Source organism: Dendrobates tinctorius, unplaced genomic scaffold (genome assembly GCF_039654945.1).
Source record: "Dendrobates tinctorius isolate UK_male_01 unplaced genomic scaffold, ASM3965494v1 ptg000142l, whole genome shotgun sequence".
Classification (NCBI taxonomy): domain Eukaryota; kingdom Metazoa; phylum Chordata; class Amphibia; order Anura; family Dendrobatidae; genus Dendrobates; species Dendrobates tinctorius.
The window spans coordinates 1,208,203-1,228,465 of NW_027361809.1; the positions used below are offsets into that span (position 1 = coordinate 1,208,203).

Below are 20,263 nucleotides of genomic sequence, written 5' to 3' on the forward strand. Positions count from 1 at the left end.
GATTCAACACACTGAGGGCACACTGATCCAATACGCAGATTCAACACACTGAGGACACACGGATCCAAAACGCAGATTCAACACACTGAGGGCACACGGATCTAAAACGCAGATTCAACACTCTGAGGGCACACTGATCCAATACGCAGATTCAACACACTGAGGGCACACGGATCCAATACGCAGATTCAACACACCGAGGGCACACGGATCTAAAACGCAGATTCAACACACTGAGGGCACACGGATCTAAAACGCAGATTCAACACACCGAGGGCACACGGATCCAAAACGCAGATTCAACACACTGAGGGCACACTGATCCAATGCGCAGATTCAACACACCGACGGCACACTGATCCAATACGCAGATTCAACACACTGAGGGCACACGGATCTAAAACGCAGATTCAACACACCGAGGGCACACGGATCCAAAACGCAGATTCAACACACTGAGGGCACACTGATCCAATGCGCAGATTCAACACACCGACGGCACACTGATCCAATACGCAGATTCAACACACTGAGGGCACACGGATCTAAAACGCAGATTCAACACACCGAGGGCACACGGATCCAAAACGCAGATTCAATACACCGAGGGCACACTGATCCAATACGCAGATTCAACACACCGAGGGCACACTGATCCAAACCTCTGATCCAACACACCGACGGCACACTGATCCAAACCTCTGATTCAACACACCGACGGCACACTGATCCAAAACGCAGATTCAACACACCGAGGGCACACTGATCCAAAGTGCAGATTCAACACACCGAGGGCACACTGATCCAAAACGCAGATCCAACACACCGAGGGCACACTGATCCAAAATGCAGATTCAACACACCGAGGGCACACTGATCCAAAACACAGATCCAACACACCGATGGCACACTGATCCAAAATGCAGATTCAACACACCGAGGATACACTGATCCAAAATGCAGATTCAACACACCGAGGGTACACTGATCCAAAACGCAGATTCAACACACCAACGGCACACTGGTCCAAAATGCTGACGGCACACTGATCCAAACCTCTGATTCAACACACCGAGGGCACCAAAATGCAGATTCAACACACCGAGGGCACACTGATCCAAAACACAGATTCGGCACACTGATCCAAAATGCAGATTCAACACACCGAGGGCACACAGATCCAAAACGCAGATTCAACACACCGAGGGCACACGGATCCAATACGCAGATTCAACACACTGAGGGCACACTGATCCAATACGCAGATTCAACACACTGAGGGCACACGGATCTAAAACGCAGATTCAACACACCGAGGGCACACGGATCCAAAACGCAGATTCAACACACTGAGGGCACACTGATCCAAAACGCAGATTCAACACACTGAGGGCACACTGATCCAATGCGCAGATTCAACACACCGACGGCACACTGATCCAATACGCACATTCAACGCACCGAGGGCACACTGATCCAAAACGCAGATTCAACACACCGAGGGCACAATGATCCAATACGCAGATTCAACACACTGAGGGCACACTGATCCAATGCGCAGATTCAACACACCGACGGCACACTGATCCAATACGCAGATTCAACACACTGAGGGCACACGGATCTAAAACGCAGATTCAACACACTGAGGGCACACTGATCTAAAACGCAGATTTAACACATCGAGGGCACAATGATCCAATACGCAGATTCAACACACCGACGGCACACTAATCCAATACGCAGATTCAACACACTGAGGGCACACAGATCTAAAACGCAGATTCAACACACCGACGGCACACTGATCCAAAACGCAGATTCAACACACCGAGGGTACACTGATCCAAAACCCAGATCCAACACACCGATGGCACACTGATCCAAAATGCAGATTCAACACACCGATGGCACACTGATCCAAAATGCAGATTCAACACACCGATGGCACACTGATCCAAAATGCAGATTCAACACACCGATGGCACACTGATCCAAAACGCAGATTCAACACACCGACAGCACACTGATCCAAAACGCTGACGTCACACTGATCCAAACCTCTGATCCAACACACCGACGGCACACGGATCCCAAACGCAAATCCAACACACCGACAGCACACTGATCCAAAACGCACATTCAACACACCCGAGGGCACACTGATCCAAAACGCAGATCCAACACACCGAGGGCACACTGATCCAAAACGCAGATCCAACACACCGACGGCACACTGATCCAAGACGCAGATTCAAGACACCGACGGCACACTGATCCAAAATGCTGACGGCACACTGATCCAAACCTCTGATTCAACACACCGAGGGCACACTGATCCAAACCTCTGATTCAACACACCGAGGGCACACTGATCCAAAACGCAGATTCAACACACCGAGGGCACACTGATCCAAAATGCAGATTCAACACACCGAGGGCACACTGATCCAAAACACAGATCCAACACACCGACGGCACACTGATCCAAACCTCTGATCCAACACACCGAGGGTACACTGATCCAAAACGCAGATTCAACACACCGAGGGCACACTGGTCCAAAACGCAGATCCAACACACCAAGGGCACACTGATCCAAAATGCAGATTCAACACACCGAGGGCACACTGATCCAAAACGCAGATTCAACACACCGAGGGCACACTGATCCAAAACACAGATCCAACACACCGACGGCACACTGATCCAAACCTCTGATCCAACACACCGAGGGTACACTGATCCAAAACGCAGATTCAACACACCGAGGGCACACTGATCCAAGACGCAGATTCAAGACACCGACGGCACACTGATCCAAAATGCTGACGGCACCTCTGATTCAACACGCCGAGGGCACACTGATCCAAAATGCAGATTCAACACACCGAGGGCACACTGATCCAAAACGCAGATTCAACACACCGAGGGTACACTGATCCAAAACGCTGACGGCACACTGATCCAAAATGCGGATTCAACACATCAAGGGCACACTGATCCAAAATGCAGATCCGGCACACTGATCCAAACCTCTGATCCAGCACACTGATCCAAACCTCTGATCCAACACACCGAGGGCACACTGATCCAAAACGCACATTCAACACACCGAGGGCACACTGATCCAAAACGCAGATCCAACACACCGAGGGCACAGTGATCCAAAACGCAGATCCAACACACCGATGGCACACTGATCCAAGACGCAGATTCAAGACACCGACTTTACACTGATCCAAAATGCTGACGGCACACTGATCCAAACCTCTGATCCAACACACCGACAGCACACTGATCCAAACCTCTGATTCAACACACTGACGGCACACTGATCCAAAACGCAGATTCAACACACCGAGGGCACACTGATCCAAAATGCAGATCCAACACACCGAGGGTACACTGATCCAAACCTCTGATCCAACACACCGACAGCACACTGATGCAAACCTCTGATTCAACACACCGACGGCACACTGATCCAAAACGCAGATTCAACACACCGAGGGCACACTGATCCAAAACACAGATCCAACACACCGACGGCACACTGATCCAAACCTCTGATCCAACACACCGAGGGTACACTGATCCAAAATGCAGATTCAACACACCGAGGGCACACTGGTCCAAAACGCAGATCCAACACACCAAGGGCACACTGATCCAAAACGCAGATCCAACACACCGACGGCACACTGATCCAAGACGCAGATTCAAGACACCGATGGCACACTGATCCAAAATGCTGACGGCACACTGATCCAAACCTCTGATTCAACACACCGAGGGCACACTGATCCAAACCTCTGATTCAACACACCGAGGGCACACTGATCCAAAACGCAGATTCAACACACCGAGGGCACACTGATCCAAAATGCAGATTAAACACACCGAGGGCACACTGATCCAAAACACAGATCCAACACACAGACGGCACACTGATCCAAACCTCTGATCCAACACACCGAGGGTACACTGATCCAAAATGCAGATTCAACACACCGAGGGCACACTGGTCCAATATGCAGATCCAACACACCAAGGGCACACTGATCCAAAATACAGATTCAACACACCGAGGGCACACTGATCCAAAATGCTGACGGCACCTCTGATTCAACACGCCGAGGGCACACTGATCCAAAAAGCAGATTCAACACACCGAGGGCACACTGATCCAAAACGCAGATTCAACACACCGAGGGTACACTGATCCAAAACGCTGACGGCACACTGATCCAAAATGCGGATTCAACACACCGAGGGCACACCGATGGAACACGGATCCAAAACGCAGATTCAACACATCAAGGGCACACTGATCCAAAATGCAGATCCGGCACACTGATCCAAACCTCTGATCCAGCACAATGATCCAAACCTCTGATCCAACACACCGAGGGCACACTGATCCAAACCTCTGATCCAACACACCGAGGGCACACTGATCCAAAACGCACATTCAACACACCGAGGGCACACTGATCCAAAACGCAGATCCAACACACCGAGGGCACAATGATCCAAAACGCAGATCCAACACACCGATGGCACACTGATCCAAAACGCAGATCCAACACACCGAGGGCACAATGATCCAAAACGCAGATCCAACACACCGATGGCACACTGATCCAAGACGCAGATTCAAGACACCGACGGCACACTGATCCAAAATGCTGACGGCACACTGATCCAAACCTTTGATCCAACACACCGACAGCACACTGATCCAAAACGCAGATTCAACACACCGAGGGTACACTGATCCAAACCTCTGATCCAACACACCGACAGCACACTGATCCAAACCTCTGATTCAACACACCGACGGCACACTGATCCAAAACGCAGATTCAACACACCGAGGGCACACTGATCCAAAATGCAGATCCAACACACCGAGGGTACACTGATCCAAACCTCTGATCCAACACACCGACAGCACACTGATCCAAACCTCTGATTCAACACACCGACGGCACACTGATCCAAAACGCAGATTCAACACACCGAGGGCACACTGATCCAAAACACAGATCCAACACACCGACGGCACACTGATCCAAACCTCTGATCCAACACACCGAGGGTACACTGATCCAAAATGCAGATTCAACACACCGAGGGCACACTGGTCCAAAACGCAGATCCAACACACCAAGGGCACACTGATCCAAAATGCAGATTCAACACACCGAGGGCACACTGATCCAAAACACAGATCCAACACACCGACGGCACACTGATCCAAACCTCTGATCCAACACACCGAGGGTACACTGATCCAAAACGCAGATTCAACACACCGAGGGCACACTGATCCAAAACGCAGATTCAACACACCGATGGCACACTGATCCAAGACGCAGATTCAAGACACCGACGGCACACTTATCCAAAATGCTGACGGCACCTCTGATTCAACACGCCGAGGGCACACTGATCCAAAATGCAGATTCAACACACCGAGGGCACACTGATCCAAAACGCAGATTCAACACACCGAGGGCACACTGATCCAAGACGCAGATTCAAGACACCGACGGCACACTGATCCAAAATGCTGACGGCACCTCTGATTCAACACACCGAGGGCACACTGATCCAAAACACAGATCCAACACACCGATGGCACACTAATCCAAAACGCAGATTCAACACACCGAGGGTACACTGATCCAAAACGCTGACGGCACACTGATCCAAAATGCGGATTCAACACACCGAGGGCACACCGATCCAAACCTCTGATCCAACACACCGATGGAACACGGATCCAAAACGCAGATTCAACACATCAAGGGCACACTGATCCAAAACGCAGATTCAACACACCGACGGTACAGTGATCCAAAATGCAGATCCGGCACACTGATCCAAACCTCTGATCCAGCACACTGATCCAAACCACTGATCCAAAACGTACATTCAACACACCGAGGGCACACTGATCCAAAACGCAGATCCAACACACCGAGGGCACAATGATCCAAAACGCAGATCCAACACACCGATGGCACACTGATCCAAGACGCAGATTCAGCACACCGAGGGTACACTGATCCAAAATGCAGATTCAACACACCGAGGGTACACTGATCCAAAATGCAGATTCAACACACCGAGGGTACACTGATCCAAAACGCAGATTCAACACACCAACGGCACACTGGTCCAAAATGCTGACGGCACACTGATCCAAACCTCTGATCCAACACACCGACGGCACACTGATCCAAAACGCTGACGGCACACTGATCCAAAATGCGGATTCAACACACCGAGGGCACACCGATCCAAAACGCAGATTCAACACATCAAGGGCACACTGATCCAAAACGCAGATTCAACACACCGACGGTACAGTGATCCAAAATGCAGATCCGGCACACTGATCCAAACCACCTCTGATCCAACACACCGACGGCACACGGATCCAAAACGCAGATCCAACACACCGACAGCACACTGATCCAAACCTCTGATTCAACACACCGACGGCACACTGATCCAAACCTCTGATTCAACACACCGAGGGCACACTGATCCAAACCTCTGATTCAACACACCGACGGCACACTGATCCAAAACGCAGATTCAAAACACCGAGGGCACACTGATCCAAAATGCAGATTCAACACACCGAGGGCACACTGATCCAAAACACAGATCCAACACACCGACGGCACACTGATCCAAACCTCTGATCCAACACACCGAGGGTACACTGATCCAAAATGCAGATTCAACACACCGAGGGCACACTGGTCCAAAACGCAGATCCAACACACCAAGGGCACACTGATCCAAAATGCAGATTCAACACACCGAGGGCACACTGATCCAAAATGCAGATTCAACACACCGAGGGCACACTGATCCAAAACACAGATCCAACACACCGACGGCACACTGATCCAAACCTCTGATCCAACACACCGACGGCACACTGATCCAAACCTCTGATCCAACACACCGAGGGTACACTGATCCAAAACGCAGATTCAACACACCGAGGGCACACTGATCTAAAACGCAGATTCAACACACCGATGGCACACTGATCCAAGACGCAGATTCAAGACACCGACGGCACACTGATCCAAAATGCTGACGGCACCTCTGATTCAACACGCCGAGGGCACACTGATCCAAAATGCAGATTCAACACACCGAGGGCACACTGATCCAAAATGCGGATTCAACACACCGAGGGCACACCGATGGAACACGGATCCAAAACGCAGATTCAACACATCAAGGGCACACTGATCCAAAATGCAGATCCGGCACACTGATCCAAACCTCTGATCCAGCACACTGATCCAAACCTCTGATCCAACACACCGAGGGCACACTGATCCAAAACGCACATTCAACACACCGAGGGCACACTGATCCAAAACGCAGATCCAACACACCGAGGGCACAATGATCCAAAACGCAGATCCAACACACCGATGGCACACTGATCCAAAACGCAGATCCAACACACCGAGGGCACAATGATCCAAAACGCAGATCCAACACACCGATGGCACACTGATCCAAGACGCAGATTCAAGACACCGACGGCACACTGATCCAAAATGCTGACGGCACACTGATCCAAACCTCTGATCCAACACACCGACAGCACACTGATCCAAACCTCTGATTCAACACACCGACGGCACACTGATCCAAAACGCAGATTCAACACACCGAGGGCACACTGATCCAAAATGCAGATCCAACACACCGACGGCACACTGATCCAAACCTCTGATCCAACACACCGAGGGTACACTGATCCAAAATGCAGATTCAACACACCGAGGGCACACTGATCCAAAACGCAGATCCAACACACCGACGGCACACTGATCCAAGACGCAGATTCAACACAACGACGGCACACTGATCCAAAATGCTGACGGCACACTGATCCAAACCTCTGATCCAACACACCGACAGAACACTGATCCAAACCTCTGATTCAACACACCGAGGGCACACTGATCCAAAATGCAGATTCAACACACCGGGGTCACACTGATCCAAAACACAGATCCAACACACCGATGGCACACTGATCCAAAACGCAGATTCAACACACCGAGGGCACACTGATCCAAAACGCAGATTCAACACACCGATGGCACACTGATCCAAGACGCAGATTCAAGACACCGACGGCACACTGATCCAAAATGCTGACGGCACCTCTGATTCAACACGCCGAGGGCACACTGATCCAAAATGCAGATTCAACACACCGAGGGCACACTGATCCAAAATGCGGATTCAACACACCGAGGGCACACCGATGGAACACGGATCCAAAACGCAGATTCAACACATCAAGGGCACACTGATCCAAAATGCAGATCCGGCACACTGATCCAAACCTCTGATCCAGCACACTGATCCAAACCTCTGATCCAAAACACCGAGGGCACACTGATCCAAAACGCAGATTCAACACACCGACAGCACACTGATCCAAAACACCGAGGGCACACTGATCCAAAACGCAGATTCAACACACCGACAGCACACTGATCCAAAACGCTGACGTCACACTGATCCAAACCTCTGATCCAACACACCGACGGCACACGGATCCAAAACGCAGATCCAACACACCGACAGCACACTGATCCAAAACGCACATTCAACACACCCGAGGGCACACTGATCCAAAACGCAGATCCAACACACCGAGGGCACACTGATCCAAAACGCAGATCCAACACACCGACGGCACACTGATCCAAGACGCAGATTCAAGACACCGACGGCACACTGATCCAAAATGCTGACGGCACACTGATCCAAACCTCTGATTCAACACACCGAGGGCACACTGATCCAAACCTCTGATTCAACACACCGAGGGCACACTGATCCAAAACGCAGATTCAACACACCGAGGGCACACTGATCCAAAATGCAGATTCAACACACCGAGGGCACACTGATCCAAAACACAGATCCAACACACCGACGGCACACTGATCCAAACCTCTGATCCAACACACCGAGGGTACACTGATCCAAAATGCAGATTCAACACACCGAGGGCACACTGGTCCAAAACGCAGATCCAACACACCAAGGGCACACTGATCCAAAATGCAGATTCAACACACCGAGGGCACACTGATCCAAAACGCAGATTCAACACACCGAGGGCACACTGATCCAAAACACAGATCCAACACACCGACGGCACACTGATCTGATCCAACACACCGAGGGTACACTGATCCAAAACGCAGATTCAACACACCGAGGGCACACTGATCCAAGACGCAGATTCAAGACACCGACGGCACACTGATCCAAAATGCTGACGGCACCTCTGATTCAACACGCCGAGGGCACACTGATCCAAAATGCAGATTCAACACACCGAGAGCACACTGATCCAAAACGCAGATTCAACACACCGAGGGTACACTGATCCAAAACGCTGACGGCACACTGATCCAAAATGCGGATTCAACACATCAAGGGCACACTGATCCAAAATGCAGATCCGGCACACTGATCCAAACCTCTGATCCAGCACACTGATCCAAACCTCTGATCCAACACACCGAGGGCACACTGATCCAAAACGCACATTCAACACACCGAGGGCACACTGATCCAAAACGCAGATCCAACACACCGAGGGCACAGTGATCCAAAACGCAGATCCAACACACCGATGGCACACTGATCCAAGACGCAGATTCAAGACACCGACTTTACACTGATCCAAAATGCTGACGGCACACTGATCCAAACCTCTGATCCAACACACCGACAGCACACTGATCCAAACCTCTGATTCAACACACCGACGGCACACTGATCCAAAACGCAGATTCAACACACCGAGGGTACACTGATCCAAACCTCTGATCCAACACACCGACAGCACACTGATCCAAACCTCTGATTCAACACACCGACGGCACACTGATCCAAAACGCAGATTCAACACACCGAGGGCACACTGATCCAAAATGCAGATCCAACACACCGAGGGTACACTGATCCAAACCTCTGATCCAACACACCGACAGCACACTGATCCAAACCTCTGATTCAACACACCGACGGCACACTGATCCAAAACGCAGATTCAACACACCGAGGGCACACTGATCCAAAACACAGATCCAACACACCGACGGCACACTGATCCAAACCTCTGATCCAACACACCGAGGGTACACTGATCCAAAATGCAGATTCAACACACCGAGGGCACACTGGTCCAAAACGCAGATCCAACACACCAAGGGCACACTGATCCAAAACGCAGATCCAACACACCGACGGCACACTGATCCAAGACGCAGATTCAAGACACCGATGGCACACTGATCCAAAATGCTGACGGCACACTGATCCAAACCTCTGATTCAACACACCGAGGGCACACTGATCCAAACCTCTGATTCAACACACCGAGGGCACACTGATCCAAAACGCAGATTCAACACACCGAGGGCACACTGATCCAAAATGCAGATTCAACACACCGAGGGCACACTGATCCAAAACACAGATCCAACACACCGACGGCACACTTATCCAAACCTCTGATCCAACACACCGAGGGTACACTGATCCAAAATGCAGATTCAACACACCGAGGGCACACTGGTCCAATATGCAGATCCAACACACCAAGGGCACACTGATCCAAAATGCAGATTCAACACACCGAGGGCACACTGATCCAAAATGCTGACGGCACCTCTGATTCAACACGCCGAGGGCACACTGATCCAAAAAGCAGATTCAACACACCGAGGGCACACTGATCCAAAACGCAGATTCAACACACCGAGGGTACACTGATCCAAAACGCTGACGGCACACTGATCCAAAATGCGGATTCAACACACCGAGGGCACACCGATGGAACACGGATCCAAAACGCAGATTCAACACATCAAGGGCACACTGATCCAAAATGCAGATCCGGCACACTGATCCAAACCTCTGATCCAGCACACTGATCCAAACCTCTGATCCAACACACCGAGGGCACACTGATCCAAACCTCTGATCCAACACACCGAGGGCACACTGATCCAAAACGCACATTCAACACACCGAGGGCACACTGATCCAAAACGCAGATCCAACACACCGAGGGCACAATGATCCAAAACGCAGATCCAACACACCGATGGCACACTGATCCAAAACGCAGATCCAACACACCGAGGGCACAATGATCCAAAACGCAGATCCAACACACCGATGGCACACTGATCCAAGACGCAGATTCAAGACACCGACGGCACACTGATCCAAAATGCTGACGGCACACTGATCCAAACCTTTGATCCAACACACCGACAGCACACTGATCCAAAACGCAGATTCAACACACCGAGGGTACACTGATCCAAACCTCTGATCCAACACACCGACAGCACACTGATCCAAACCTCTGATTCAACACACCGACGGCACACTGATCCAAAACGCAGATTCAACACACCGAGGGCACACTGATCCAAAATGCAGATCCAACACACCGAGGGTACACTGATCCAAACCTCTGATCCAACACACCGACAGCACACTGATCCAAACCTCTGATTCAACACACCGACGGCACACTGATCCAAAACGCAGATTCAACACACCGAGGGCACACTGATCCAAAACACAGATCCAACACACCGACGGCACACTGATCCAAACCTCTGATCCAACACACCGAGGGTACACTGATCCAAAATGCAGATTCAACACACCGAGGGCACACTGGTCCAAAACGCAGATCCAACACACCAAGGGCACACTGATCCAAAATGCAGATTCAACACACCGAGGGCACACTGATCCAAAACACAGATCCAACACACCGACGGCACACTGATCCAAACCTCTGATCCAACACACCGAGGGTACACTGATCCAAAACGCAGATTCAACACACCGAGGGCACACTGATCCAAAACGCAGATTCAACACACCGATGGCACACTGATCCAAGACGCAGATTCAAGACACCGACGGCACACTTATCCAAAATGCTGACGGCACCTCTGATTCAACACGCCGAGGGCACACTGATCCAAAATGCAGATTCAACACACCGAGGGCACACTGATCCAAAACGCAGATTCAACACACCGAGGGCACACTGATCCAAGACGCAGATTCAAGACACCGACGGCACACTGATCCAAAATGCTGACGGCACCTCTGATTCAACACACCGAGGGCACACTGATCCAAAACACAGATCCAACACACCGATGGCACACTAATCCAAAACGCAGATTCAACACACCGAGGGTACACTGATCCAAAACGCTGACGGCACACTGATCCAAAATGCGGATTCAACACACCGAGGGCACACCGATCCAAACCTCTGATCCAACACACCGATGGAACACGGATCCAAAACGCAGATTAAACACATCAAGGGCACACTGATCCAAAACGCAGATTCAACACACCGACGGTACAGTGATCCAAAATGCAGATCCGGCACACTGATCCAAACCTCTGATCCAGCACACTGATCCAAACCACTGATCCAAAACGTACATTCAACACACCGAGGGCACACTGATCCAAAACGCAGATCCAACACACCGAGGGCACAATGATCCAAAACGCAGATCCAACACACCGATGGCACACTGATCCAAGACGCAGATTCAGCACACCGAGGGTACACTGATCCAAAATGCAGATTCAACACACCGAGGGTACACTGATCCAAAATGCAGATTCAACACACCGAGGGTACACTGATCCAAAACGCAGATTCAACACACCAACGGCACACTGGTCCAAAATGCTGACGGCACACTGATCCAAACCTCTGATCCAACACACCGACGGCACACTGATCCAAAACGCTGACGGCACACTGATCCAAAATGCGGATTCAACACACCGAGGGCACACCGATCCAAAACGCAGATTCAACACATCAAGGGCACACTGATCCAAAACGCAGATTCAACACACCGACGGTACAGTGATCCAAAATGCAGATCCGGCACACTGATCCAAACCACCTCTGATCCAACACACCGACGGCACACGGATCCAAAACGCAGATCCAACACACCGACAGCACACTGATCCAAACCTCTGATTCAACACACCGACGGCACACTGATCCAAACCTCTGATTCAACACACCGAGGGCACACTGATCCAAACCTCTGATTCAACACACCGACGGCACACTGATCCAAAACGCAGATTAAACACACCGAGGGCACACTGATCCAAAATGCAGATTCAACACACCGAGGGCACACTGATCCAAAACACAGATCCAACACACCGACGGCACACTGATCCAAACCTCTGATCCAACACACCGAGGGTACACTGATCCAAAATGCAGATTCAACACACCGAGGGCACACTGGTCCAAAACGCAGATCCAACACACCAAGGGCACACTGATCCAAAATGCAGATTCAACACACCGAGGGCACACTGATCCAAAATGCAGATTCAACACACCGAGGGCACACTGATCCAAAACACAGATCCAACACACCGACGGCACACTGATCCAAACCTCTGATCCAACACACCGACGGCACACTGATCCAAACCTCTGATCCAACACACCGAGGGTACACTGATCCAAAACGCAGATTCAACACACCGAGGGCACACTGATCTAAAACGCAGATTCAACACACCGATGGCACACTGATCCAAGACGCAGATTCAAGACACCGACGGCACACTGATCCAAAATGCTGACGGCACCTCTGATTCAACACGCCGAGGGCACACTGATCCAAAATGCAGATTCAACACACCGAGGGCACACTGATCCAAAATGCGGATTCAACACACCGAGGGCACACCGATGGAACACGGATCCAAAACGCAGATTCAACACATCAAGGGCACACTGATCCAAAATGCAGATCCGGCACACTGATCCAAACCTCTGATCCAGCACACTGATCCAAACCTCTGATCCAACACACCGAGGGCACACTGATCCAAAACGCACATTCAACACACCGAGGGCACACTGATCCAAAACGCAGATCCAACACACCGAGGGCACAATGATCCAAAACGCAGATCCAACACACCGATGGCACACTGATCCAAAACGCAGATCCAACACACCGAGGGCACAATGATCCAAAACACAGATCCAACACACCGATGGCACACTGATCCAAGACGCAGATTCAAGACACCGACGGCACACTGATCCAAAATGCTGACGGCACACTGATCCAAACCTCTGATCCAACACACCGACAGCACACTGATCCAAACCTCTGATTCAACACACCGACGGCACACTGATCCAAAACTCAGATTCAACACACCGAGGGCACACTGATCCAAAATGCAGATCCAACACACCGACGGCACACTGATCCAAACCTCTGATCCAACACACCGAGGGTACACTGATCCAAAATGCAGATTCAACACACCGAGGGCACACTGATCCAAAACGCAGATCCAACACACCGACGGCACACTGATCCAAGACGCAGATTCAAGACACCGACGGCACACTGATCCAAAATGCTGACGGCACACTGATCCAAACCTCTGATCCAACACACCGACAGCACACTGATCCAAACCTCTGATTCAACACACCGACGGCACACTGATCCAAAACGCAGATTCAACACACCGAGGGCACACTGATCCAAAATGCAGATCCAACACACCGACGGCACACTGATCCAAACCTCTGATCCAACACACCGAGGGTACACTGATCCAAAATGCAGATTCAACACACCGAGGGCACACTGATCCAAAACGCAGATCCAACACACCGACGGCACACTGATCCAAGACGCAGATTCAACACAACGACGGCACACTGATCCAAAATGCTGACGGCACACTGATCCAAACCTCTGATCCAACACACCGACAGAACACTGATCCAAACCTCTGATTCAACACACCGAGGGCACACTGATCCAAAATGCAGATTCAACACACCGGGGTCACACTGATCCAAAACACAGATCCAACACACCGATGGCACACTGATCCAAAACGCAGATTCAACACACCGAGGGCACACTGATCCAAAACGCAGATTCAACACACCGATGGCACACTGATCCAAGACGCAGATTCAAGACACCGACGGCACACTGATCCAAAATGCTGACGGCACCTCTGATTCAACACGCCGAGGGCACACTGATCCAAAATGCAGATTCAACACACCGAGGGCACACTGATCCAAAATGCGGATTCAACACACCGAGGGCACACCGATGGAACACGGATCCAAAACGCAGATTCAACACATCAAGGGCACACTGATCCAAAATGCAGATCCGGCACACTGATCCAAACCTCTGATCCAGCACACTGATCCAAACCTCTGATCCAAAACACCGAGGGCACACTGATCCAAAACGCACATTCAACACACCGAGGGCACACTGATCCAAAACGCAGATCCAACACACCGAGGGCACAATGATCCAAAACGCAGATCCAACACACCGATGGCACACTGATCCAAAACGCAGATCCAACACACCGAGGGCACAATGATCCAAAACGCAGATCCAACACACCGATGGCACACTGATGGCACACTGATCCAAGACGCAGATTCAAGACACCGACGGCACACTGATCCAAAATGCTGACGGCACACTGATCCAAACCTCTGATCCAACACACCGACAGCACACTGATCCAAACCTCTGATTCAACACACCGACGGCACACTGATCCAAAACGCAGATTCAACACACCGAGGGCACACTGATCCAAAAGGCAGATCCAACACACCGACGGCACACTGATCCAAACCTCTGATCCAACACACCGAGGGTACACTGATCCAAAATGCAGATTCAACACACCGAGGGCACACTGATCCAAAACGCAGATCCAACACACCGACGGCACACTGATCCAAGACGCAGATTCAACACAACGACAGCACACTGATCCAAAATGCTGACGGCACACTGATCCAAACCTCTGATCCAACACACCGACAGAACACTGATCCAAACCTCTGATTCAACACACCGAGGGCACACTGATCCAAAATGCAGATTCAACACACCGGGGTCACACTGATCCAAAACACAGATCCAACACACCGATGGCACACTGATCCAAAACGCAGATTCAACACACCGAGGGTACACTGATCCAAAATGCAGATTCAACACACCAACGGCACACTGGTCCAAAATGCTGACGACACATCCATCCAAAATGCTGATCCAACACGCCAACGGCACAAGGATCCAAAACGCTGACGAGACACTGGTCCAAAATACTGATCCAAAATGCTGACGGCACACTGATCCAAAACGCTGACGGCACACTGATCCAAAACTCTGACGACACTGATCCAAAACGCAACGGCACACTGATCCAAAATGCAGACAGCACACTGTTCGAAAACGCTGATCCAAAATTCTGATGACATGCTGATCCAAGACACTGATGACTCACTGATCCAAAACGCAACGGCACACTGATCCAAAATGCTGACGACACACTGATCCAAAACACAGACAGCACACTGTTCCAAAACGCTGATCCAAAATTCTGATGACACACTGATCCAAGACACAGATCCAAAATGCCGACGACACACTGATCCAAAACGCTGATGGCACACTGATCCAAATAGCCGACGACAAGCATTGTTCCAAAACACAAATCCAACACACCGACACACTATTCCAAAATGCTGATGAAACCCTGATCCAAAATACTGATCCAAAACTCTGACGGCACCCTGATCCAAGACGCCGACTGCACACTGTTCCAAAACACTGATCAAAAACGCTGACAACACGCTAATCCAAGACACTGATCCAAAATTCCGAGGACACATTTATCCAAGACACAGATCCAAAATGCCGTCGACACACTGTTCCAAAACGCTGATCAAAAACGCAGCCGACACACTGTTCCAAAACGCTGATCCAACACGCCAACACACTGATGAAACCCTGATCCAAAATGCTGATGATATACTGATTCAAGACACTGATCCAAAACGCTGATTCAACACGCCGACGACACACTGTTCCAAAACGCCGATGACACGCTGATCCAAGACACTCATCCAACACGCTGACCACACACTGATCTAAAATGCCGATCCAAAATGCCGATCCAAAATGCCAACACTATTCAAAAATGCTGACACACTGATCCAAAACGCTGATCAAAAACGCAGATGACACACTGTTCCAAAGTGCTGGTGAAGCCCTGATCCAAAATGCCGACTGCACACTGACCAAAAATGCTGATCCAAAACACTGATGACACTGACCTAAAACGCCAACATGCTGATCCAAAATACCGACGACAAACTGATCCAAAACGCTGATGACACACTGATTCAAAATCCTGATCCAACACACCGACAGCACACGGATCCAACATGCCGACACACTGATCCAAAATCCTGATCCAACATGCCGACACACTGACCCAAAATGCTGACGACACGCTGATCCAAAACGCTGATCCAACATGCTGACACACGGTTCCCAAATGCTGATGAAACCCTGATCCAAAATGTTGATTCGAAGTAGAAAAGAACTAGGAAGAAACATGAGTGTCAGGTAAAGGGGAGAGACACTCACCTAGCTGAGTTGCTTAATGGCAAGACATAAATCGCATACATCAGCTGTTGCACAGATACCGGTCAGGAAGATGACACTTGGTGAAAGGAAAACGGAGGGAGGTATCACTAATGCGCTGCTGAGACGGAATATCCTTAAAGAAAAAAACATTTAACAGCTTTATAAGTCTACGCGTTTCGAGGTCACACCGGACCTCTTCATCAGGACTAACCTGGGCTGACCCAGGAATCCTGATCCGTGCCACAGTAGCACACTGACAATGCTGAGTAAATGAAGTGTTGCGTGTCAATCAAGGTTGACATTAATGAAAGGATAAAAGGGATGAGAATTAAATATCCTAAAATAATATTTTGTTATATGTGAGGATTCCTTTTGTAATTCATAAAGGGATATAAAAATCTATTAGTTAATACTGTGTATACGGGCTGACAGCGATTCAATGGACTGTCAGATTGATAACTATTTTGATAGCTAAAAATTTAATATAAAACCTTTTTATAAAAATGTGTGCAATAAGTCTAAATGAGATGTATAAAGAGTCATGAACTATGGGGAAAAAGAAATAGAAGCACACTAGTACTAGTATTTTTTCCTTGTTTATTAACGTAATTTGCCTTCTCCTGTTTTATGTATGGACATGTCAAGTGTATTTTAATGATTTGGATGTTGTTTGTAACTCGTCGTTGTCATTTTAAATTGGATGACACCCGCGTTCATTCTCGTGGCATATTTGAGCTTTGACACGCCATGTGCCATACACAGCACAAAAGACAGCTTCGCCTTACAGTCCCACCAGGTTTATCCTGATGAAGAGGTCCGGCGTGACCTCCAAACGCGAAGACTTCTAAACCTGTTAAATGATTTACTTTTAAGGATATTCCGTCTCTGCAGCACATAAGTGATACCTTCCTCTGTTTTCCTTTCACAAAATGCTTATCCAACACACCGACGGCACAATGATCCATTACACTGACGGCACCGGTACCGGTATTATACGGACGTGTGGGGTATGGCGTACACAGGATACACCATAAATGTCTGACAGGTGCGGCTCCCATCCAGCAGACAAGTGAATGGCTCCAGCCGGTGTGTGACCATCTCTCCATAGACGGGGACACACCATTCAACGTGGGGGTGGAGGTCGCCTCCGTGATGCTCCTATAATCAGTGTACAATCAAAAGTTCAGCAGCTCTCTATAAGTGTGATGCGATTCCTCGCCATTGTAAAGATCTCTTCTTGCTGTCATTGAGGAGGAAACCTCTAGTTTACCTACAGAGTGAAAATGCCTCATCACACAAGTGACACGTAGAGCAGAACGAGCTGTGCTCCTCTGTTACAGCAGATTGATGAGCGTATCACCATGAATCCTGGCTTAGATGCAGAAATAATGTCGATTCCAGCAGATACGTAAACTTAGACTCCACATATACACAGATTCCCGGGAGCCATCGGCGAGTGAGTTGGGTGCCAGACTATCGGGTGGATCCTGCTGGCCTCAGATTTCTGGACCTTTGGGTGGTGGCTGCAGTTATGTATTCATTATGTCTCTTCTGTTCTCACCCGTCACTAACGACGTCTCCTTCTGCATCGCAGAGTGCAACACGCTGAATGGTCTCGTGTCCGAGGTCTTCATCCGCTTCTTCGTGGAGACCATCGGCCATTATTCCTTGTTCCTGGCTCAGAATGAGCGTGCGGAAAGGGTCTTCCAGAGAGAAGCTTTCCGTAAATCTGTGGCCTCCAAGAGCATTCGCCGATTCCTGGAGGTTTTCATGGAATCTCAGATGTTTGCCGGATTCATCCAAGACAGAGAGCTCCGGAAATGTCGAGCGAAAGGTGAGTGATGGACATCCAGCACCCCTCAATGAGCGAGACCATCCAGCGCTAATGCTGGATCTGCGCAGGTTCCAATATCAGACCTGGTCTCGCTCTTCTCCTCTTAGGTCTCTTTGAGCAAAGGGTGGAGCAGTATCTGGAGGAGCTCCCCGACCACGAGCAGAGCGGGGTCAACAAGTTCTGGAGAGGACTCGGTGAGATGCACCTTATAATGGTTTATAGCAGAGAGTAAGAGACTGTACTCACCTCCCCCAGTAATGGCTGATAACGGGGAGTAATAGATTGTAGTCTCCTGTCCTACAGTCTCCTCCCCCAGTAATGGCTGATAACGGGGAGTAATAGATTGTAGTCTCCTGTCCTACAGTCTCCTCCTCCAGTAATGGCCGATAACGGGGAGTAACATTGTAGTCTCCTGTCCTACAGTCTCCTCCCCAGTAATAGATTGTAGTCTCCTGTCCTACAGTCTCCTTCTCCAGTAATAGATTGTAGTCTCCTGTCCTACAGTCTCCTTCTCCAGTAATGGCTGATAACGGGGAGTAACAGATTGTAGTCTCCTGTCCTACAGACTCCTCCCCCAGTAATAGATTGTAGTCTCCTGTCCTACAGTCTCCTCCTCCAGTAATGGCCGATAACGGGGAGTAACAGATTGTAGTCTCCTGTCCTACAGTCTCCTCCTCCAGTAATGGCAGATAACGGAGTAACAGATTGTAGTCTCCTGTCCTACAGTCTCCTCCCCCAGTAATGGCTGATAACGGGGAGTAACAGATTGTAGTCTCCCGTCCTACAGTCTCCTCCC

At 49.9% G+C, this 20,263-nt stretch overlaps 1 protein-coding gene across 7 annotated transcripts in view; it reads left to right on the forward strand.

Moving 5' to 3' along the window:
• DENND2B (DENN domain containing 2B) overlaps positions 1 to 20,263 on the forward strand; it is a 272,711-nt gene that overhangs the window by 251,572 nt on the left and 876 nt on the right. For all 7 annotated transcript variants that reach the window (XM_073545194.1, XM_073545193.1, XM_073545195.1 and 4 more), the window contains 2 exons: positions 19,228 to 19,467; positions 19,575 to 19,661. In XM_073545194.1, the coding sequence (XP_073401295.1) occupies positions 19,228 to 19,467; positions 19,575 to 19,661 (327 nt within the window). The remainder of the gene's footprint in view (positions 1 to 19,227; positions 19,468 to 19,574; positions 19,662 to 20,263) is intronic.